Source organism: Nelumbo lutea, chromosome 1 (assembly GCF_056320005.1).
Source record: "Nelumbo lutea isolate HS-2025 chromosome 1, American lotus-T2T, whole genome shotgun sequence".
Taxonomy (NCBI): Eukaryota; Viridiplantae; Streptophyta; class Magnoliopsida; order Proteales; family Nelumbonaceae; genus Nelumbo; species Nelumbo lutea.
In genome coordinates this window covers 748,131-771,119 of record NC_142684.1, presented here as the reverse complement: position 1 = coordinate 771,119, position 22,989 = coordinate 748,131, and the positions used below count along the sequence as shown (strand labels likewise).

The following is a 22,989-nucleotide window of genomic DNA, read 5'->3' as shown; positions in this document are numbered from 1 at the left end:
ATCTCGACTTTCAGGCTCTTCACCACCATATTGTCTACATAGGTTTCAACGTTCCTCCTCATCTGATTTTTGAACACCTTGTTGACAAGGCGTTGGTAGGTAGCTCCTACATTGAGGCTGAAGGGCATCACTTTGTAGTAGTAGGTACCATTCTCGGTGATGAACGAGGTCTTCTCCTCGTCCTCGGGGTGCATCTTTATCTAATTGTATACGGAAAAAGCATCCATAAAGCTAAGTAGTTTGTACCCTATAGTGGCGTCGACGAGGTGGTCTATTCTTTGCAAAGGAAAACTGTCCTTAGGGCAGGCTCGGTTAAGGTCTATGAAATCAATACAGATCCGCCACTTCCCATTAACTTTTTTTACCAAAACCACACTTGACAACCAGTTAGGGTAGTATACCTCTTAGATGAAGCCAGCGTCGAGTTGCTTGCCAACTTCCTTTCCTATGGCCTTCCAACGCTTTAGTGCAAAGTTCATCTTCTTCTGTCGAACTGGCCTAGAGCTCAGGTCCACGCTCAACCTATGAGTGATGACTGAGGAGTCAATTCTAGGCATGTCAGCTACAAACTAAGCAAAGACGTCGGTAATGTGACTCATTGTGACACTAGCAAGTGCACTAGTCGTTCAAGTAATAAAGTAGTGAATAAAGTATCGTTCCAACAAGGATTTAGGAAACAATTACCAATACTAAATTGGGTACTTCTTATCTGATTAACAAATAAATCAAAACTTTAATGAAAACTAAAAATCCTAAACTAAAATCTATCTAAATCATTGGCCCAATTGCCTTCAAATCGGGTAGAAGAGTAAGTAGTAAATGACAATCTCAGAATTCAGCAATCTATCAATTTGGATCATTCGAATAAATCATGATTGAGTCTTGGTTTAGTAATAAAACCCCAAGGTCATGAACAACCTCTCTCAATCGCATGTTCGTCCTATGCATGAGTGACGATTCTTCTATCTCTAGCAAGAATCTAACCCTCATGCATGCATTTTTTCAAACACTTCTAAGGCATCAATTCAAATCTGAATTAATCACCAACTGAATTGTGCAAGTTATCTCTAACCTTGCACTCAATTCAGTTCTTGAATAGTAGATCTGAATTCCTAGAGTCTCTGTCAAGCACTCTAGGAATTCCAAGCTTTGGATCCATTCGGCCAATCTGAAATTTGCATATCTGAATTCTCTTTCAAGCAATTCAGATCTTGCAATCTCAGATCCGAAAATTCAGATATGAGTTTTGAAGGTTAATTGGCCGAATTAATCTACAATTTAACCCCTATTCAAGAAACTTCAAGTACAATTCATAACCATTCGAATGAATCAAAAAGAATTTGATTGTTGAATTAAAATTTTACAAGATAAAATACATCAAGAAAGAATGGAAGAAGGAGAAAGAAGAAAGAAAATATAACAAAGAATCTGAATTCAAATTAAAGGAGAATGAAACTACAATTAAGTTATTACAAAAAATCTTTGAATCACAAACCCCCAATTTCGAACTCACCTTCTTCTTCTTGCTTGCTTGACTTGAACTTCCTTCAGCCCTTCTTCTTCTTCTTTCTTGCGCCTAGCCTTCTTCTATTCTCTTCTCTCAAGGTGGCTGAACCTTTAAGAGTGGGAGAGCCTTCATCTCAAGCAATTGAACACATCTCCCCCCTCCTAGAGGCCTCATTAAATAGTTTTTCAAGGGGGCTCTTGCCCCTTCTTGAAGCCTCTAGAATGGGGTGTATTACACCAATTTTTTGAACTTTCTAGAGCTCTCTTGAAAACCTCTCAAGGGCTGTTATTTGGGTTGCACTTAGGCTCTCTCTTAGAACATGATAGCTATACTTTGAGCTACTCTTTTGGGTTGAGAATGGGCATTCTGTGTTGGGCCGAATTCTACTCTTAGCTAGGCTTCATTTTCTTAGGTTTTCTCAAAAAATCCACTTGCTCTTCTTGGGCCGAAGTGCTCTCTCTTGCTTCCACAACCGGGCTGGGCTAAATTTGGTATTTTTTATCATTCTTTCCTTGCCTTTTTCCTTCATTTTCTTGGATTAATTACCCCTGAAACTTATTCTTAGCATTAAGCTAAATTAAGGCAAAAATTAATAAAACCGGCATAAAAATCCATGCTAAAGTCCTCAAAAATTATAGATAAATTGTAGGTTCATCAGTCGGCATTAGTTTTGAAGAATCTTACCAGTTCGGACAGGCCCTTTGGGGGAAGGTTGGACTCGACACGGACCATCTTCTCGAGCTCAGCCTCGTCTAGGGGAACTGAAGTGAGGTCCTTAACTGGTTGGCCTCGGCTTGCTGCCTCCTCCCTAATGTCGAGGTCCTCTAGTGGCAGTGCTTCCTTGTTCTTTCCCTTTAGTGTTGCCACATAGCACTGGCGGGCTGCTTGTTGGTCCCCACGAACGATTTCGATACCATGCTTAGTAGGGAACTTGAGGGCGAGGTGTATGAGGAGATGACTATCCTGAGCACGTGAAGGGTCGACCTCCCCATGATTGCATTGTAGGGTGAGTCAATCTTCACAACCAGGAACTCGTTCATCCTCGTCACCTGTTGAGGCTCGGTCCCTACCATGACAGGTAGGGTAATTTTTCCCTTTGGTCTAACCACGTTACCGGAGAAGTTGACTAGTAGGACATCGGCTAGCTGGAGGCGCTATCTTCATCTTCTAAAAGGCTTCGTAGAAGAGAATGTCGGCCAAGGAGCCATTGTCGACGAGAATCCTCTTGACTACGAAGTTTGCAATGACGGCCATGATCACCAAAGCGTCATCATGGGGGACTATGACCCCCTTCAAGTCCTCATCCGTGAAGGAGAGGGTCTCCTGCTGCTTCAGCTTTTTGGGGGCAGGCCCTTGGATGTTTAGCTGTTTGGCGTAGGCCTTGCGAGCCGAAGCCGAGGCCCCACCCGAGGCCATCCCCCTAGCGATGACGTCAATGACTCCAGCTATCTGCTGGTGCTACTGCTACTTGGAGGGCGAGGCACCTAGCTCGCCATTGACGAATTGCTTAAGGTGCCCTCGTTGGATGAGGGACTTTATCTCGTTCTTCAAGTCATAGCAGTCCTTGGTGTCATGGTGGTAGTTGTAGTATATTTTCGGATTTCCCCTCTTGAGGTTCATCTTCATCTTCTATGGCCACTTCACATACTTCTCCTCACCAACCTACATCAAGATCTGGGTCCTGGTGGAGTTGAGTGGCGTATATTGACTGTAAGCGAGGGCCGAGGCCAATGGATTCTTATTGTCTTTGTTGTTGTTGTGGTGGTGGTCTCCATTCTTCCTTTTCTTTTTTTGGGGTCCGTTGTTGCGCTCGGCTTCCCTTTCTTGGTGGTCCCCAACCGAAGCCTCCTCACCTGTGATGTACTTTTGGGCCTTCTTGGGAACTCCATCTTGGTCTTCGGCAGGGTCTTGGCGATCGAGTACTTCAAGGCCGAGCTGGGGCAGAGCCCATTGATGGCAGTGTGCATAGAGACCATGGGGTCGAGATCATGGACCTCGAGCTTTTCTTTTCTAAAGTGGTCGATATAGGACCGCAAACTCTCTCCCTGCTTCTACTTAATGGACCTCAGCGAGACCACGCTCTTCTAGCATCGCTTGTTGCTGATGAAGTGGGCAAGGAATAGGTTGGCAAACTGCTCCTATGAGTTGATCAACTGAGGCGGGAGACTGGAGAACCAACGACGAGCGACCCCCTTGAAAGTGGCCTGGAAAGTTTGGCACGTCAAGGCATCAAAATACTCGTAGAGTATCATGAGTGCTCTGAAACTTTCCAAGTGGTCATTGGGTCTGAGTTCCCATCGTACATCTCCAGCATGGGAGCCTTGAAGTGTTGGGGGAGGAGCTCGGAGATGATATTCAGGGTGAAGGCATCCATTCTCCCCGTCAGATTGCTTTGATCGGAGATGAAGGCATCCATTCTCCCCGTTAGATTGCTTGGCGGAGCTCATCCTTGACAGCCCCAATCTTGGCTCACAGTTTCGTAATCCGAGGTTCGAATGGAGCTTGCCACCCATCTCTGTCTTCACGGGCATGGTGAGGGTCAGCACGAACTCCAAAGTGCTCTGAGGTAGGACCGCACGCCTCCCATCTAGCGCGGCGGTCGTTCAAGATGTCACGGAGGTCCGAGACTGGTGCGGGAGAGGCACAGCGTCGGCCCTCGGCCCTTGAGTGGGCGCTACGATGTCCGAGGTGCCTGCCTTCGTCCCGGGGGTTCTCCCTCTTGTGGCGGTGGTGCTATTCAAAGGGCTGGCGGCTATCTTCGGACTACTGTTGCTCTTCCTCCCTTTAGCTAGGAGGTCTCACGTTCCTCTGAGCTGGGCTGGCACGCCGACTGTTGCTTGACTCTGCGGGCTCGACCCGTTTCAGCTAGGCCAAGGGCTGGTGGCTCGACATACTCTCGTCGGCTCAGGTGTTTTGATGCCCTGATGGGGCGGTCACCCCGAGGGGAGCCTCCTGCCTAGGGGCAGACTTGCTCCACGTGCCTCGTGAGGTGGTCCAAGCGATCGAGAACTGCCTGGAACTGTTCATGAGTGATCAAGTTTTGAGTGTTCCTGACTCTTCATACCATGGTGATCAGTGCTCAAGAGTTTCAAGGTTTAAGTTAGATGGGAGTGTCTTAGCTTCGGTTTCCCACAAACAGCACCAATTGTTGACACTCGGATTGGTCGAGGGCAACAAAGTCAATTCGCTCCTGAGCTCTGGTGGAGAGCCAATGACCTCGAAGCTCCAAAGGGCGTGAGCCGAGGTGAAGGAATGGAAGCCGAGGGGAATGGTCTCCTGAAGGTCGAGGGGGCCGAGGGCTCGTAGCCAAGGCGAGGTTCCCTTATACGAGGGCTAGTAGCCGAGGTGAGGCATCCTGAAGAGGTCGGGATGTTCTGCAAGATAGGAGATGTCAAAGGCCTCGGGTGAGAACCCGAGGCAGAGGCTCCGACGGTGAAGTTAGTACGAGGAGTAAAGAGGGGGTTTGGTGCAAACGAGGGCTTAGACGAGGTCGCTCGTAAGCACTACGTTCCCAATCAGAAGCAAGGTTCAAAATATCGATACACCCAATATGACGGTAAGGACGTATCGGGCGTTTCGATACTTGTTTTACTTTTTTTTTTTAGTTTCAAAACTGGTTCAGGGGAGCCGATCTAAGACCCCTCCATCCCCTGAACTGGTCAGACCCCCGATACACCCACTGTAGGGGTGTATCGGAAGGGTCCCAGAATGATACGTATCAGCCAATACGGGCCGATACTTGGATTGCCTAAAGGTAGGTGGAGATGGACGCCCCAGATGAGGATGCTCTATGGTTGTCCTTGTGTGATGGGAGTAGATAGCCCCTGCTACACTGGATCGGACCCTGATTGGCGCCTTTGGGCTGAATGCCCCAGCCCGTAATGGGCTGGGCCGGATTAGCCCACATCAGAAACCATAGAGGAACACAATGATCTTAGGAGAGGACCATTTCTTTTCTTCCTGGAAAGACAATCCGTCTTTTTCCCATTATGCTTGTGGTAAGTATCTATTTATCACCAAAATTGTTTTATTATATGAACAATGAATTTAAAAAACCTTCAGGCTCCATTTGGAAGGAGTACCAAACCTTATATTTTGTATTATTTTTATATGTATTTATAGTATACATATTTGTATTTCTACTCTTTCCAAACTGAGCCTTAGCCACAAAATGGATCCGTTCGCATACAAACTTACATCAACAATACTCTATCGCTTCTTTCTTTGCCAAAGGGGCTAGAAGATTACAAAAGGTAGTTGCAACGAGATAAAATCTCTTTTACTAAAACCTTTGGTCCGCTGGGCAGAACCGTAGAAAATAAACAATGCATCCCCCTTGCATCACCAATGGCAGCCAAACAGTACAAAAGTGCCTGTAGCACACGGGTCCCCACTATTAAAAAATTGAAGAATATTTGAACACCGAGAAAGACAGGATGGAGAAACAGAGGGATTTCGTCTCAATTGGCGATTATCGACATTCTGCCAACGATACCGATTCAGCTCAAATATGTGCCCCGAACCCTTTTTTTTCTGAAAAACAACCATGAGCACCCCTGCAAACTTTTAAAAATTAAAGAACAGCGAAAACTATATATTGTGAAAAAAAAATCAAACTACTATTATACTTTTAACTATAAATGGCATCGATTGAGAAATTTTCACTTCTTTCAATTTCACTATTCAATATAGAAACATGGTAAATTATGAAAACTACGAGTTAGTATTTGGGCGATCTAACCCAATCATTGAATAGTAAATACATGCATGTATGCATGCATGCAAGAATAGTTTCATTTTAAATGTCAAATATCATTCACAACCTTGCATCATCCTGCTCTCCTTCAGAAGCTTCACCACCTCAAGCATGGTAGGCCTCTTCCGTGGCTCGTCAGACGTGCATGCCTTTGCAATGTCGAGTACATGAATCATCTGATCCCTCCATGGCCCCAGACTAGGCATGCACGGGTCTAATACTTCGTTTTCCCTTCCCATGGCTACCATGTATCTCACCCATCCGACCAAATTGCCTCCTTCTATATCTGTCTGCCCTGTGGGGGCCCTCCCTGTAAGCAGCTCCAGCATCACCACTCCAAAGCTGTACACATCCCCTTTGGTGGTGGCCACCATGGTTTGGCCATACTCCGGAGGTATGTACCCAAAGGTTCCAGCAAGAACAGTACTAACATGGCTCTCACATGCGCTGATAATACGTGCAAGCCCAAAGTCAGAGACCCGCGGCTCAAACCGGCTGTCCAGCAATATGTTGCTGGACTTAATGTCTCTGTGAATGATGTGGGGCACAAACCCATGATGCAGGAAAGCAATTCCCCTGGCTGATCCTAGACAGATCTTGAAACGAGCTGGCCAGTCAAGGGCCTCAACAGCATCCGCCCGATTCCTCAGCCACATATCAAGGCTCCCGTTCTCCATATAGTCATAAACAAGAAACCTCTCCTCCCCAAAGACGCAATACCCTAGCAATGGGACCAAATTCCCATGATTGACCTTCCCAATTGTTTCCATCTCAGCTAAGAATTCTCTATCACCTTGGAAGTGCCCACCATTGAGCCGTTTGACAGCAATAGTTCGGCCTTCAGGTAGTGATGCCTTGAAGACAGTGCCAAACCCCCCATCACCAATGATGTAAGTCTTGTTGAAATTCTCAGTTGCTGATAAGATATCAGCAGGGTTCAACCGTAGAAGAGAATGCTCAAAAGTTGCAATATTGATGCTTAGCGGCTCCTTCCACTTCTTACTCAGCAGTTCATCACTAGAGGCTGGCTCAATTGCCCTTAAGGGCTTGGTCTTGCCTGAAGCAAGAGCCACAGTTTCTTGCCTCAGCATCCTCCATTTGAGCAGACCAAAGAAAAAGATGAGAAAGCTGAGTGTTGCACCTAGTGCAATGCCCCAGACAGAGATTCGGTTTAGAGCGGGTGCAGGTGGATAAGATTGTAAGCTAGGTATGTCATGTTCACCAGGCAAGCATGGACCAGCAATGCTGCAATTTTCTGGCACATACCCCTTGAATCTGTTGTTGGAAAAATTGACAAAGGAAAGGCCTGTTATTCTACATATATCACAAGAAATGAAGTCCTGGAAGCTGTTACTAGAGACATCAAGATATGTTAAAGAAGCAAGATTGGGGAGTGACGATGGCAAACTTCCGGTGAAAGTGTTATTGTGAAGATCTAGGATAGAGAGGGTGGTCAGATTGGCGACTGTGTCATCTAGGCTACCAGAGAAAAGGTTGCTGCTGATATTAAGGACCAAGAGAGAGCTGACTCCAAGATTACATCCAGTAAAGGAGATAGGTCCTGAGAGAGAATTCAGGCTGACATCTATGTAAGAGAGACTCTTGATACCAAAGAGGGATGATGGCAAAGGACCGGTTAGTTGGTTGCCTGACAAGTTGAGTTTTGCCAAGCTTCGCATCATGGAACCTAAATTGTCAGGGATGGAGCCATTTAGCTTGTTATGTGAAAGGAAGAGACCCTGGAGGTTTGCCAAAGCAAGGAACTGAGGTAGCACAGGTCCTGTTAGAAAATTGGAAGACAAATCAAGGTAGGTCAAGTTTGCCAAACCTGCAAGCCCATAAGGGATACTGCCATTCAGCTTATTCCCTTGTAACAGAAGCTCCTTCACAACAGTGCACTGACCAATAGTTGCTGGAATAGGACCGACAAGCTCATTATAGGACAGATCTAACATTCCATAATGCTGAAAAAATTCAGAATCAGGCAAAGGCACCTCTTGAAAGCCTGAACAAATCTCTTTAGGAATTGGACCAGAGAACTGGTTGTCATTTAGCACCAGATTGTCAAGCAGTTTCATCTTGGATATAATTCTAGGAATAGGACCTGATAGCTTGTTTGAACCCAGATCCAAAGATACCAAATTTACACAGTCAAAGAGCTCCACTGGGATCATTCCAGTTAATCTGTTCCCATGTAGTGACAGATTAGTCAGATTTTTAAGTTTTCCAATGGAACTTGGGATTGTACCAATAAAGAGATTATTATCCAGTTGCAGTCTCTCTAGTGTTGAGAGTTTACCAATAGTGGCCGGAATGTGACCCTCAATCAGGTTGTTCCCCAATATTATCTCCATAAGGGTCTGTGACTCCCAGAGTTTTTCAGGAAGCTCACCAGAAAATTTGTTCTGTGACAGATCCAGTGTAATCAATGGAAGCTCCACTAGATAGTCTGGAATTTCACCAAAGAGACTGTTTCCAAACAATACCAAATCAGTGAGGTTCATACATCCCCTGAAAGTGTTCTCAATACTGCCAGTGAACTCATTCTCAGACAGCAACAGTGCAGTCAAGGCATTGCCATTGCATATTTCATGTGGGATTTCTCCTGAAAGCTGGTTGGTACCAACATTGAACACAGACAAGGATTGAAGCTTTAATTGTGGCAAAGTCCCATTCAAAAAGTTCCTGCTTAATGTTATTGAATTCACTCTTTTCCAGTTGGAAATCCATCTTGGAACTGGACCTGACAAATGGTTTGAATCAAGTGAGACCGAGTAAACTGACTCCAACCCCACAAGACCCTCTGGAATTGGGCCAGAAAGAAAGTTGAAGGATAAATCTAGCGTCTTGAGCTTGTTGCAGTTACCCAATTGCTCTGGAATCCTTCCACTAAGACCTGCATTGCTAGCAATAAGATAAGTTAAATTTGTGAGTTCACCAAATGTCACAGGTAGATCTCCCTCAAAATTGTTGTGCGCTATATTCAAGTTTGTTAAACTTCTCAGGTTGGACATTTCTTCAGGAACTTTACCAGTGAGTCCACAATTATCAGCATAAAGTACATTGAGCTCTCTCAGATTTCCTATTGTAGCTGGTACTGCTCCATTGAAGTTGTTATTTCCAATGTTCATGGATTCTAGGCTGGTCAATCTTCCAATTTCAGAAGGTATTGGTCCAGTTAGAGAGTTATAGGATAGATCAAGTACCAATAGTCTCTCCAAACTCCCGATCTCCTGAAAAACTAGTCCTGTGAATACATTCCAACTAGCATCCAAGTACAGAAGCTTAGTAAGATTTCCCAAGCTGGATGGCAAATTTCCAGAGAAAAAGTTCATACCTAGATCCAGAGATTCCAAGTTTGTCAGATTCCCAAGTTCTGGTGGAAGAGATCCACAGAATGAATTTCCATGAATAGAGAGTTCAGTCAAATCTCTTAGCAATCCAATGGTCGAAGGTAAGCTCCCAGAAAAGCTATTGTCATCAAGCACAAGTTCTCTAAGCATTTTCAGGTTGGAAATAGCAGATGGTATAACTCCAAGCAATCTGTTACCACTCAAATCCAGAGATTCTAACATATCCAAACCCCATAAATTTTCAGGAATAGAGCTACTGAGCACACACTTGCTGAGGTTGAGAACCTTCAAATATCTGAATTCTCCTATGCACATTGGAAATGGAAGATCTAAAGGTAACTGTGATAAATCTATCTGAACAACATTGAGACCCACACATTTTATACCAGACCAGTTGCATGGTGGAATTGCTGAGTTGAACCAGCTTGTAATGAATTCCCTTTTCTGGCTGAGAGAATTTCTGAGAGTGATCAATGACTGAAGGTCATGAGAGTAATTTACCTCAGATAAGGATGACTGGAGAAAGAAAAGCATCAAGAAAGCCAAAAGATGAGAAGCCTTCCATCTTGGAGCTGTTTCTGACATTATGTAACTGGTTCTACCAAGCACCAATGAAGAAAACTCAAGGAGTCTTGGTTCTGTACAATCAAATCCGTAGCCTTCAGAACCCTTCACCTTCAGGACTTGAGGAGGAGCATCTGTAGAATAAAATACTAAGAGGTCATTAGAGTTTTAGTATCTATGCCTCCTTTTTCTTAAATCAAGCATTATCATTTGACCTTTTATTCTGTTCTTTATCAAGGCAAACTTATTCTAAAATCTAAACAATTCATTCATGCAGAAGTGGCCATCAACATCCCATATTACATGGTATTAGCGAGAAGAACTGAATTTGTTGTCTGCTCACATGAAATCTATTTTTAAATGCCCACCTGTTATAAGCTTTATTGTCTATGGACAAGTAAAAGCTTCCTTTTCAGATAATTCTGGGTTACAACCCATCATGAAAAATACACTTCCCATGGCACCTGAAATGTCTATTTCTTCAGTTTCTTGATTTCGATGCGTTTAACGCTTTAGCTTCATCATTGTTTATGTATGCAATGTTGGACAACTCTCTCTTCTCGATCAGAAAATAGCAAGAGGACAGCTAATTACCAATAGCAGCCATACGCTGGCACCATAGTCAAAAAGTTTGCTGGTGAGCAGCAGCTCAGTTGAGGAATTATTCATATCCCTGCCCACAGAACCTGATTACAGCAAAACCCTTTCATTTATAGAACTAGAATATGTAGCGATGTATCCAGTAGTGATCTCTAGGAGTTTTAGTTTCTAGCAGCAGCAACCAGCAGTAAGCTATTTATTCTGTTCCCTTCTCTCTCTTATTGGATCATTTTTATTTTTGTATCAATAATTTTATGCATGATTATTAGGCACATCAAAATTAAGTAGCTGAATCCCTCTATGGGATTTCTATCAGTATTTTCATCTTTTATGCTTCATTTTTAGATCAACGTAGCATACATCAAAATCAAGAAGAAAAAGCATTAGACACGTCCTAAGACCTTAAAATCCTCCTGTCCCAAAACATAATTGATCTCTTTTATGGGCATCAATAGTCTGAAACTCCACCAAAATGTTTAAGGGTTTCAAGTAGATTGCTCTCATTCTAGAATCATTCAAATTTAAGTAAAGTTCTGGTTAGAAATTGAGTCTTCTCTTTTTTTTTTCCTTTCTTTTTATGATTACATGTAGAGGGGTTTACTTCTTTGTAGTTTGGGTCCTCTGTCCATGTAACTTGAATCCTCTATATATTCCAATTGGGCTTATTGGTCCGCACCCAATAGGCCTGATTAATAATAGGGTTGGTTCTGGTTCTGTATGTAACAAACCCTATAGGGTCTGAGTCGGGGCCAGAACCAGATCTCTATATTTCCTACTTGGTCCAGGACTGATCTACCATGACCAGCCCAGACCTGATGCATACAGCACTCTTTCACATCCGGGCATCATAACTTCTGTAGTAAAAGGCAGGATGAGATAAAAATGATTGACTATTTCATAGCCATATAAGAAAAGAGATACAAACATGACGGAGGATTTCACCAATTCAAGAAAACAATATTCTTATCATGCAAATAAATACTCCAACCATGCAAATAGGAAGGAAAAACATGTATTCAGATAATTGATGACCGAGTGATAGTGATCAAACATTAGAGTCCACAATCAGATGTGAGTTATTCTCCATTTCATGATATGTCCCTTTTTCTAGAAGTTCTCAATGGACTCCTCTAAGCAAAATTTATTGAAAAAGAACCTTCCACCTTGGAGATTAATGGGATAATGTAGCTCTACATCCACAGCTTTAGATCCTATCAGCTAAGATTAGGAAGTCCAATGGAACAGTTTCTGTGGTGCAACATGAGCAGGCTCAGGTTGGGATTTTGTGAAAATTTGAATAGGCCCAGCCTACACCTAGGCCTGATGCACTGTAAATTCTTCAAATAAGATACCTAACTGCCACCCCTACCTATAACAATCATTGAATAATATGTTCTGTAACTTATTGTTAAAAAATTTGCCTAAAGATGACGACTACATAAGACTTTTTGATGTAGGGTGACCTTGTCTACGTGTCCACCCCCTTCCCCATGTGATTATGAAATGAATCATTGAATTATATTAATAATAATTCTTTATGACAACAGAACACAGAAACATTCCCTCTCGGTTCTCATGGATCTAGTTAATCAAGAAAATGAATACCATGATTAATCCTATTAAGATCATAATTACCTAATTTGCTTTAAGTTACAACAACTCATGAACTGGTACATTAATCCTATCAAGGCATTCTAGATCAAATAGCAAACTACCATACACCTTCTAAATATCAAAACACCCAAGTGTATTGAATCAATAAGAAAGTACTAAGGACCCTTTTTACATCATTGAACATCGATTGAATAAGTAGTGTAAGTACATGTAGATCACCATTGTAGAGATTGCAATTTGGACCACGATAATGCAGAGGTAACCACAAAAGAACCTGCAAATCTACAATGTGTTACATCCATTGCTAGAAACATCACAAATCGCAATTGTAAAACCATGCAATCTTCTAGAGTCGCACAAGAACTGTGATGACACCTACGATGTCACCAATAAAAGTAAACCATGGTTACCAACAACGTCTAGAGAAGCCTGATGGTATAGAAAGCCGTGCAGATAGCTGCGATGGCACTCCATTCACAATTAGTTGTGTGATTACTAAAAAGACCTTATCCTCACCACATGATTTTGAGTAGCCGAAAGGGTTGTAGCTATAAGCGTGTCCACGTGAGAGTCTTAGGAGACGAGGAATCTTTATCCCAAAAGATTCTCATTGGACACATGGTGAAACCCTAAAGGGCCTACCTATTATGTATTCAGCGAATCAGAACCACCTTTCTGAGATATGAAAGTTCCTTCCTGTTGTTTTCTAATTTCTAGTCTCCTTTTATGGCCTCGCCCACCATTTATAAAAGGGGGAGACCCAAAGGCCTCCATATGAGATCATCTCAAGAGTACTAAGAGAGTTCCTACCTCCTTACTACCCTTAACAGCACCTTCCCTCTTACCAAGACCTTCCTCCTTCCCTCACATGCTCAGTCATCCTCTGTCTTTCAGGGAGACCATCCTCTGTTGCCTTACCATCCTACCTAATCAGTGGTTTGCTAGTGGGCTTGGAGTATTTCTGGATGAACTTGAAATTTAGGGCTGTTATAAGGCAGCATCTGGTGGAGAGGACATCAGATTCATCATTCATGTCATTCTGGTTGGTGATTCTTGTCAATGTATGCCCTGATGGAGTCCCCAATTCCTAAGGGACCTGAGTAGAGCAGCAAAATCTCTCCCTTCTCATTTCTCAAAGCACCCCCCATTTTGGATAATCCTGGATTACCCATGCTACTTCCATCAAAGTTCAACTTCAGTGAGCCTTCGGATGGAGGAGACCAGCTTGTAATTGATTTGTCCTTTAGGGATGAACACCTCGCTACTGCTAACCAGTTTCTCCAAAGGTCATTAAAGGAGAATTGATGAAAGATTTCCAAGGTCTTCAGCCAATGTATTGCCCTATTCAGCACACAGTCTTTCAATTCCAAACTACTCCTTTCCTTTTCTTGATAAATTCTAGCATTCCTTTCTTCCCAAAGAGTCCAAATCAAGGCAGCGCGAGCACATCTCCACATAATTCTCCCTATTTCTGTAGGCCAATAAAAGGTAGAATGGTTGAAGAGCATATGAACTTCTGCTGGTAGACTCCAACTACTCCCAAACAACGAAAGTAGCCAAGCCCAAAGGTTTGCAGAAAAGGGACAAGATACTAATAGGTGGTAACATCCTCATCGTGAGCTCTACAGAGGACACACCAATTAGGAGAAATACAGAGGAAATGTCTTCTCTTTTGTAGGTTACCTAGAGTGTTTACTTTCCCATGGAATACTTCCCAACAAAACGCCACAATTTTTGGGGGAACTGGCTTGCACCAAATTTTTGTCTCTTGGGACTTAATCAAGTAATACTTGTGTACACTTGTCATTTCAGTGATTTAACAAAAAAAGTTCAACACATCTAATATCTCTAACATATATATTCAAAGCCCTCAAGTAGGAGGGCTTCTTCAAAGGCATGGATAGGCCTCCAAAGAAAAAGAACTAAACAATGTGGGTCCCATAGATATCTAAAGACATGTTGTTACCTGATTCAAATTAGAAAGGTAACTCGGATTCATTAACAACAAATTAAATCTAATTTAGATTCCTAAGTCAAATAAAAAAGCATCCCAGAGGCACCTTACAACATGGATATCAAGTCCTCTAATTTAGTTTTAAAGTCAAGGAAAAATAAAATCCAACCAAAGACTTAACCAAATTTACCCCAAATCAATTAAAAAACGAAACCCAAAATCTTTTGGAACTTGTTGAATAGATAGTGGATCCATATATGTTTCCATGTCCTTATCAATGTTTTTAAAACATAGAGCATGACACGAGGTGTTCCACTACTTGGAGGCATGAGGTGTAGTTCAGAACGTAAGAGGTGTAAGCCTCCTCAGCACAAGGAGGCATAAGTGTCCTTAAGAGGAGGGGGGTGAGGGCAAGAAGGGGAGCGGAAGAAGAGGAAGGAGGGATCTCATCTTTTTCTATGAAAGATGTCTTATATTAAGAAGAATGAAGATGCATAACACCAGCTGAAAGTTGTACCAAAAAATACATAAATAAATAAAACTAGCTGAAAGGGGGGAAGTCTTATTGAAGTGGAGCAAGACCCCCCTAGCACTCTTTCTTTATCCTTCTCTTTCCTTCCCTTCCTAGGGCGTTTTGGGGCCTCCTCCAAGCATACATCTCCCATGCCTTTTAAAACACTAGTCCAGATGTCTGGCTTATTAGCTATCAATATACAAGAGCCAAGAATTAAAGATTTTTTAGAACAAGCATAAATGGCAAAATTAGAAATTGTTAACATTATAAATATTTTTTTCCTTATCAAAAGTAACCTCTTTAACTGAAAAATCAGAGGAAATCCAATTACTTGGAAGCCTACCCCTTACAAATGGGGTTCATTTAAGAATGGCAAATTATGTACAAACAAAAATTCAAACTAAGGAAGTAACAAACCAGGAAACTATGATCAAAATTTTTTTATTGGTATACTATAACTAAGATTTACCTTACAAAAGATATGAATAACATGCCCAAAGTTCCCCCTAATTGCATATGTAGAAAATCAAGGTCGAAAGAATTGGAAACACAATGCGTATTAGAAAGACAATTTAAAAAACCGTACCAGTATATACTTTGGATATGCATGGATATGCATGAAAAATCAAGATATGCATAAATATGCTAGGAAACTGAAATAAATCCTAAAATAATATATTAATAACAATAATTACAAGTTTTATATGATTGCAAATAAGTTATTTAAATGTAAAGAATCAAAATTTAATGGTTTATATAAAGTTTGAGACATCGGGACACAATTAGTAACCGTTGAAAAATGGAATAACTAAATTGTGAAAAAAAAGAAAACTAAAATGTGTATGTATATACACTAATTTTGGAATAATCAATATAATTTATCTTAATATTTATTAATATATAAATTTTAATAATTCATTCTAACATTTATTGAGAAGCATCCACTATGAAAAAGAGAAAATTTACTTACAAATAAAAATGCATATAACCATAGCAAACAAATGGGTGTGTCCTAATGGTGAACTAATGGTCATTAGGGGTCATTAATACCTAATGATCAAGGTTCAAATCTTGCTATTGCTAAACTAGGTAGTTTTTACACTAACAAAACAAATTTAATGAGAGAGAGGCTCATTATTTAACAAAATTAATGAGAGAGAATTCCAATTAGGCGCTCAAATTCAAATTTAAAATTATGTCTTAAATTATAGGAGTAATTTAACTAATTAATGATTTATCAAAAAATTTTAACTAATTAATGAGAGAGAAGTTACACTTAAATATAGGAGTAACTAACAAAATTAATGAGAGAGAATTCAGCCTTAAATATAGTTCAACAAAACTAATGAGAGAGAAGGGGACTCAAAGCGAATTAAGTGTATCAGGCTGTATCGGCTTGTTTCGGGTCCGTATCGGCCGATATAGACCTGAAACAGCCCAATATGGGCCAGTATCTGTTTGATACATATGAAAAGAAATGATACAGATTATTTCTGCACGTTTGTGATCCGATTTGTGTTGGAACGATACTTTGAACCTTAATCCAAATACAGGGTAAGAACAATTTAAAATTTACAATAGATAATGAATCATTTCCATGCTGAAACAAACCATCTTGGGATAGGGTACCTAAGAGAACAGGTTGTAGTTGAATGTTCTACTAATATTATATTGATTTCTAACTACTGCTGACTGCTGAGTTCTCAAGAAATATGTGGAAATTGTGTTTGGGATCCTTGTTTCCCATTTTTTTCTATACCCCTTAGACCAAAAAGAGGCAACAGATGTTGTTTAATCACAATTTAGATTTGCAAAATAATGGCCCTTGTAGTAAGTTCAAGAGGATCTATAAGAGGAAGGGGGTGAAAGTCAAGAACAGAAATCAGAGACCTATTGGAAGGAATAGTTATTCAGATATGTAGAAAAGAGAGGTGGAGAGGATAGAGATAGATCTTAATTCTAAAGCTCAAAAAGAAGATGGTAATTCAAGAAGAGATGCTTGGAGTAGAGAATGAAAACAAAGAAGAAGAGGCAAAAGACGAGGAATAGGAAGCAACTTTAGATCAAGTGGGAAAAATAGAAATTTGGATATGGAAAATATAGTTGAAACTGAAGTACAATTTAGCAAAACATCGGGGTTATTTTTTTTCTGGGAGGGGAAGAATTTGCAAGAAAGACTTTTCTGGAACTGGAAAAGAAGCATGGTTCGGGTGTGGATGGGTTGTATGGAGAAGTTTGATTTGCAAACGGTGGCTGTTCGGTTCAGATCTGGGTCCTGGGATGTAAAGGGAGTTTATTGGGTCACATGTGTTGGTTTTGGATTCTAGCAGCAAGGTTCTCTGTTTAAGATCTGGGAAGGACTGAAGGAGAAGTTTGAGTTCTAAGGGTTATAAGAGGGTATTAGTGAGTGGGTTTTGAGTTTTCTTTCTTTCAAGTTTGTAATTTCTTTTTATTTCATAATAAAATTTTCTTTTTTCAGTATTACCAAAAAATGTCTTAGATTTGCAAAAACAGTGAAAGTCCATCAATAATTAACAAACATCTTTTGATTGCTGAGTTCACAAGCTGTTTTCTCTATCCATAAGTCTTTGAGGAAAAAGTAAGAGATGATAGATCCCCTCCAATTCAAAGTAACAAGGTATATGTAAAACCATAATATGTAAGAACTAAGAAGCTAATTTCCTCTCCCTACAATGGGCAGGATCTCCTCAACCTACTAGAAACCAAATCGAGATGTTTACATGGAACTCATAAGGTAATTTCAGTTTTCTTGAAACTGAAAAAATAAATCTTCACTCTAAGGCACATTGACAATTCTGTAGCAAAATAGAAATGCAAAACAAACAGGGAAATCATGCCAAAATGTTAGTCTACATAGCTTGACTTTTGATAGTATATTCCCTAATCGAAAAATCTAAAAGGTATATAGCCAAATTTCATATTAATAATGCAAAGATATCTAGTCCCTGATGGCATTCAGTAAATAAACAATAAGTGGGGAATATCATTTATTTAACATGATAAACAACCTAGTAATTCATTGTAGAAGACAAAAAATCACTTACTTAAAACAACAAATTTTCATATAACAATTAATTCCTGAAGAAGAACCCCGAGACATACCCAAGAAACCGAAAGGCTCCAACAAATGATAAATTAGGTGACACCACTTCACATGTTTGCCAGATTATCCTCCCGTTGAAATTTTCACCCTAATAGCCCCCACTATCTGGCAAAAGAGTTTTCCATTCTGGGTTTTCTTAATTTAAGTTGACCTTAAAAGTAGGTGGTACTTAGAAAGGACCAGTGCATGGTTTCTTTGTGGACCATCAATCAAATATCTAAACATGCTTTGATAGAGAGCCACCAGCATGACAGATGGTATGGATCGACCATATCATCCATTACAAATATTGAAAGAGTAAAAATGTAGTGAAGACATTAAATTGGCAGAGAAGCTTTCCATAATTATGATTATGATGGGAAATAGAAAAGGGAAAGAAATTTTAGGACAAAACTAAACAAAATTATATGGCCCAAATATCATTACAGATGTGAACCTACTGGTTTCAGACTTCATAGACCACTCAACTAAGAATTGAGATTCAATTAGAATTTGTAATTTAGCCCCCACAGATCTGTAGAATTTGTAATCAAGATTATTGCTCTCCCAGTCAGAAATCAAGAAGACATAATTTGGAGATTAAACCCAAAAGGAATTAGTACCATAAAATCGGCTTACCTGTTAGCTACAGGGGTCCAACAAGAGGCTATTAATACAGTAAGGGGTATAAAAGTATATGGAAGCTGGTGTGCCCACCTAAAATTAAAATGTCCTTGAGACTATTATTAAATAATAGACTCCCAACTAATGATTTCCTAAATAGGGTAATGATTCAAATGGATATAAATGGAGATTGTGCCTTGTGCGGTGAAGTAGAAGATGTAAATCATGTTTTCAAGAGCTGTGAAGTAGCAAAAGTTGTTTGGTCGATGGTGGACCCAGCTAATAGACAAGATTCAAACATGGGTATAAAGCATTGGTGGGGTGGGGGGGGGGGGGGGGGGGTTATTTGAGAGTAACAATCTTCATAGAAATTGCTTTGTTCTGGAGAACATTGCTGCAATCCTTTGGCAGTGGTGGAAGAGCAATAACAACAAGCTTTTTAAGGCTATGTTTGGTGATTAAGTGGTTGTTAAAATAAGTAATTGTTGCACAAGTACTTTTTAGAAGTGCTTATTTTAGCAACCACTTAAGGCTGTTTGGTGACCCACTTGCCAAATCACTTATTATGTTTTTTAAGCACTTATTGGGGTGGGGGTGTTTGGTGAGCTACTTTCCCCACAAGTGCTTATATTGACACAAATGACAATTTTAGCCCTCACTTCACTCATACATATAAACAATGTTTTTCACATATTATACTATCTATTTCAATGAAAAATCACCACACCATGACACCTAAGAGCCCATGTGGGCCCACACGTGGAGCGCCATGTGGACCCAATTAATAATAATAATAAGTAATAAATATTATAGATAAATAATAATAATAACAAATAATAAATAATGTTGATAAATAACGAATCCAGACAAATAATAAATAATATTGATAAATAACGCAAAAAAAAAAAATTCTATTCATGCATAGGAACCATCACATAGACAATGCAAAAAAAAAAAGAAATATTTTGAATTTCTCACTTGAAATTTTTGAAAAAATGAATCCAGACAAATATTCACCCAAAAAAAACAAGAAAATGACATCAAACATGGAGGGGAGGAGTTTGGGTGAACTCACCTTCATTCACCGGCAGATGGACGGTCGGGTGTCGCTGGTAAACTTGCCCAATTGCAGATCTGCGAGCAAAGAGAAGAACGCCTTTTCAGGCGTTAAAAAACTCTAAGAAAAATGCTTCAAATCGAATAAAATAAGCAAAAAAAATAGTCACAAAGGGTAAAACAGCAGGTCTGCCGGCCGTATTTTCGCACTGTCGATCGTCACCGGTGGACCTGCAACTGGAGTCGCTGCCCTCTGCTTGTTGTGTTCGAATACGAGGAGAGGGAAGAAAACCCTCACGCGGGGGCAAAACTGGAATTAAATAAATTATTTAGGGATTAAATCATCCCATTCATTTTGAAAAAGCACTTCATCAAGAAGTGCCGAAAAAAAGCCACTCTCAGGTCACTTTTTCTATAAATACTTTTCAAAAAAAAAAGTACTTGGTGACTTTTTTACCAAACACACAAGTACTTTTTTACCACTTAATGTGTGGTCCCAGCACTTAAAATAAGTTCTTGTTAAAAGAAGTACTTTTTAAAGAACTGTTCTGATTAACACTCTCGAATTATTGAAAAAGGCCAGGTCCTATTGTTTTGAATATTTTGTCCATAAAAGAGACATACAGTAAGGAATCAAATTGGACTTTGGTAGAGTGGAAGGCGCCTAAATTAATTTTGATGCTTCCAGGAACTTAGAAGGAAACTGTGCCATTGGGAGTTGCTAGTGATTCTATTGGGATGGTTCTTGCTGCTTTCTCAAAGTCTATTGGTCACACCAGAATCAATGTTGCTGAGGCGTGGGCTGCACTGGAGGCTGTTCAGTTGTCAAAGAATTTTGAGGGTCAAAGTGTCTATAGAGGGTGATTCTAAGCTGGTTGTGGATTGCTTAAATGGTCACACGGTTATCCCATGGAATTTGAAGTTTATTATTGATAGGTGTCTGGAGGTCCGTCCAAGTGAGGAGAGGAGAGTTCTGTTTAATCATGTGTTTATGGAAGCTAATGCTGCCACGGATTGGTTAGCCAATAGAGATCATGGTAATCCGGTGGTAGGAGGCCCTTCTTACTGGTCTTTTTCTTTTATCTGCTTTGCTGATTTTTGGGGACGGGCTACCCCAGTCTTGGGCTATCCTCTTTCTTTTCTACCAAAAATATAAAACTAAACAAAATTAGAAACAATATTCTAGAAAGTTTAAAGGTTCATTTGACCCGCACTTTAATTCATCAAAATATATTCTATATCTCACCCAAGTTAAAATCCCTACAAGAAAAGCCAAAAGAAACAAAAATGTAAATGAATGATAATCGACGAAGACGACAAAACAGAAGCTAAAACCACTAAAATCCAGGACAGCTATGGAAGCATATAAAAAGAAACAAAGGCGAAAAGATGTGAAGGTCCAGAACAAGCAAAAAAGAATGCGCGCACGCAAAAAAACAAAAGGAAAAGAAATAAATAAATGAATTATATATATAGGATAGAGAAAGACAGTGACTCACCTCATAACTCTCGAAGCAACTAGGGATACGCAATAAATGAGCTATTAATGGGGACCATCCTTGTTCATCTTCAGAGACCCAAAAGTCCAAAACCTGGTGAAGTCAAACACCAGAACATGTATAAGGATACAGCCATTAAACTGAAAAGAACTCGATAACGAAAATAGAAACAAAGTATTAAAAGCACGCGACCTCCACGCCTTACACAACACAGAAAAAAGCTAAAAACAGTAAACACGTTCAACAGCTGTGAAGCCTTAAGAACTCACAGAGAAGGTACTAAACTAGTAAACTGACGTTCTTGAATATGGAAAATGGAGAAACCCAATAGCTGAAACTCACAGTCTCAGCAACAAAAACATTGCAGAAAACATGGTGGTGGGTGGTGGACGAGTGACATGAAAACCGGGAAAGTAGAGATTAATGAAAGGCATTGGGCTCGAAAAAGATGAATAGACAAAGCAAGATAACTTGTGAAGATGGAATACTTTTTCCAGTTCGAATCAGCGCACTGAGTTGTGAGAAAGGAAGAAAAAATAATTTTTTAAAAGGCAGAGAATGTTAGATCTCCTGCAACATCAACCTTTTTACGTCTGCAGAGTAGCCTACTAGGATATCGGTAGATTGGTAGGGAAGTGATCCGAGAATCTCTCCACTTACGCCATTAAAATAAGGAACCGAAACGATTTCAGATAGATTAACAGAATAAAAATAAAGGAAGAAATTAAAACTAAAAATAAAATCAAATCAAATATATAAAAGAATAAAAGAATAAGAATGATAGTCTTACAGGAAGAAGGATAATATGAACAATTAGAAAAAGATGAATAAAAAATAAAATGAAACCCTAGAATTACTAAATATAGAAAAAAAATATTAAAATCTCTCCCCCTCTCTCACTCGCTCGCTGGATTCAAGTTTAGGAGCGACTGAAAAAGCTTCAAAACCCTAGAAATATCAAACGATACAGAGAAGAGCAGTCAGTAAAACTGGTTTCTTTTGTTTCCTTTTAATGGAGATCAATCCAAGCAGACAAAAATGCAAAACCATTCCGAAAGAAATTTCTTGTTATCGATTACTGTGAAGGAAATGCAGGATAAGAAATGCCGAATCGATAAAAATAGTGAAAGAAAATTAGCTCTAGAAACCTCTCTCCTACATACATTTTACATTCTCAGAAGCAAAGCAGTAATGGAGCCTGTTGGAGTCGCAGAAAGCGCAGAAAAGAACATTGTTCAAACTTCAAAGATAAACGAGAAGTAGAGGCACAGAGAAGATTCACTCACGCATCCCAACTGCAACCGACGTATCTTAACCAGGCTCAATAAACTTAAGCGACAAAAGAGAAATTTTTTAAGAAAGATCGAATAGAGTGAAGACGAAGAGGCCAAGAAGAAGATAACAAAGGCGGAGACCAGAGAGCATCTTACTTGCAGAGCTTTTGCAAAGCTTCAGTCTAGTTCCGTACGTTTAGGCCATGCTGTCTCTCTCTCTCTAAGCATGGGATTGTCGTCCTTTTCTAACTGGCCTTAAGGCATGAGCCCTCACATGCAGCAAAGGCAGAGACAGTTACATGCAGCTCTCCGCCTCTGTCTCTCTCTCTCTCCTCTGAAAAGACAAGCTAAGAGTTCTGCATGACCGTTGGATTGCCCGACCAACAGTCAGACAAGAATATGCGGGAAATTTGTCTCGGGTGATTGTTCGGTACGCGAATCAAATAAACCTTGCAGTACCTGATTTTCGGTTCTTCGCTCTGCCGCCTCTGCGAATTTCATGGGCCCCACCTTGTAAACGGAGTGAAGAAAATCCGTTTGTTTCTTTTCAACCTCACAACGCCTCCCAGCC

At 40.3% G+C, this 22,989-nt stretch overlaps 1 protein-coding gene across 14 annotated transcripts; it reads right to left on the bottom strand.

The window, feature by feature from the left end:
- Positions 1-5,700: 5,700 nt before the first annotated feature.
- On the bottom strand, positions 5,701-22,791 carry LOC148873143 (leucine-rich repeat receptor protein kinase MSP1-like). Of its 14 annotated transcripts, none has more exons than XM_088981005.1 (6): positions 22,575-22,791; positions 22,308-22,473; positions 21,145-21,237; positions 19,665-19,723; positions 6,331-10,329; positions 5,701-6,063 (listed from the first exon to the last, which is right to left on the bottom strand). In XM_088981005.1, the coding sequence occupies exons 3-6, from the start codon at positions 21,147-21,149 to the stop codon at positions 5,849-5,851; spliced, it is 4,278 nt and encodes a 1,425-aa protein (XP_088837131.1). In that variant the 5' UTR covers positions 21,150-21,237; positions 22,308-22,473; positions 22,575-22,791; the 3' UTR covers positions 5,701-5,848. The 14 variants fall into 14 exon arrangements, with proteins under 14 accessions (XP_088837131.1, XP_088837145.1, XP_088837140.1 ...); XM_088981019.1 differs by having other exon boundaries at positions 22,308-22,439; XM_088981014.1 differs by lacking the exon at positions 22,308-22,473.
- Between the last annotated feature and the right edge of the window lie 198 nt (positions 22,792-22,989).

Excerpts from the sequence above, each read along its gene's own strand:
- LOC148873143 (XM_088981005.1), bottom strand. Across the intron at positions 10,330-19,664 it reads CCATCTGCCGGTGAATGAAG|TATTTTATTCTACAGATGCT; the intron begins GTGAGTTCACCC and ends ATGACCTCTTAG. Across the intron at positions 6,064-6,330 it reads GGAGAGCAGGATGATGCAAG|GGGTGCTCATGGTTGTTTTT; the intron begins GTTGTGAATGAT and ends AAAAGTTTGCAG.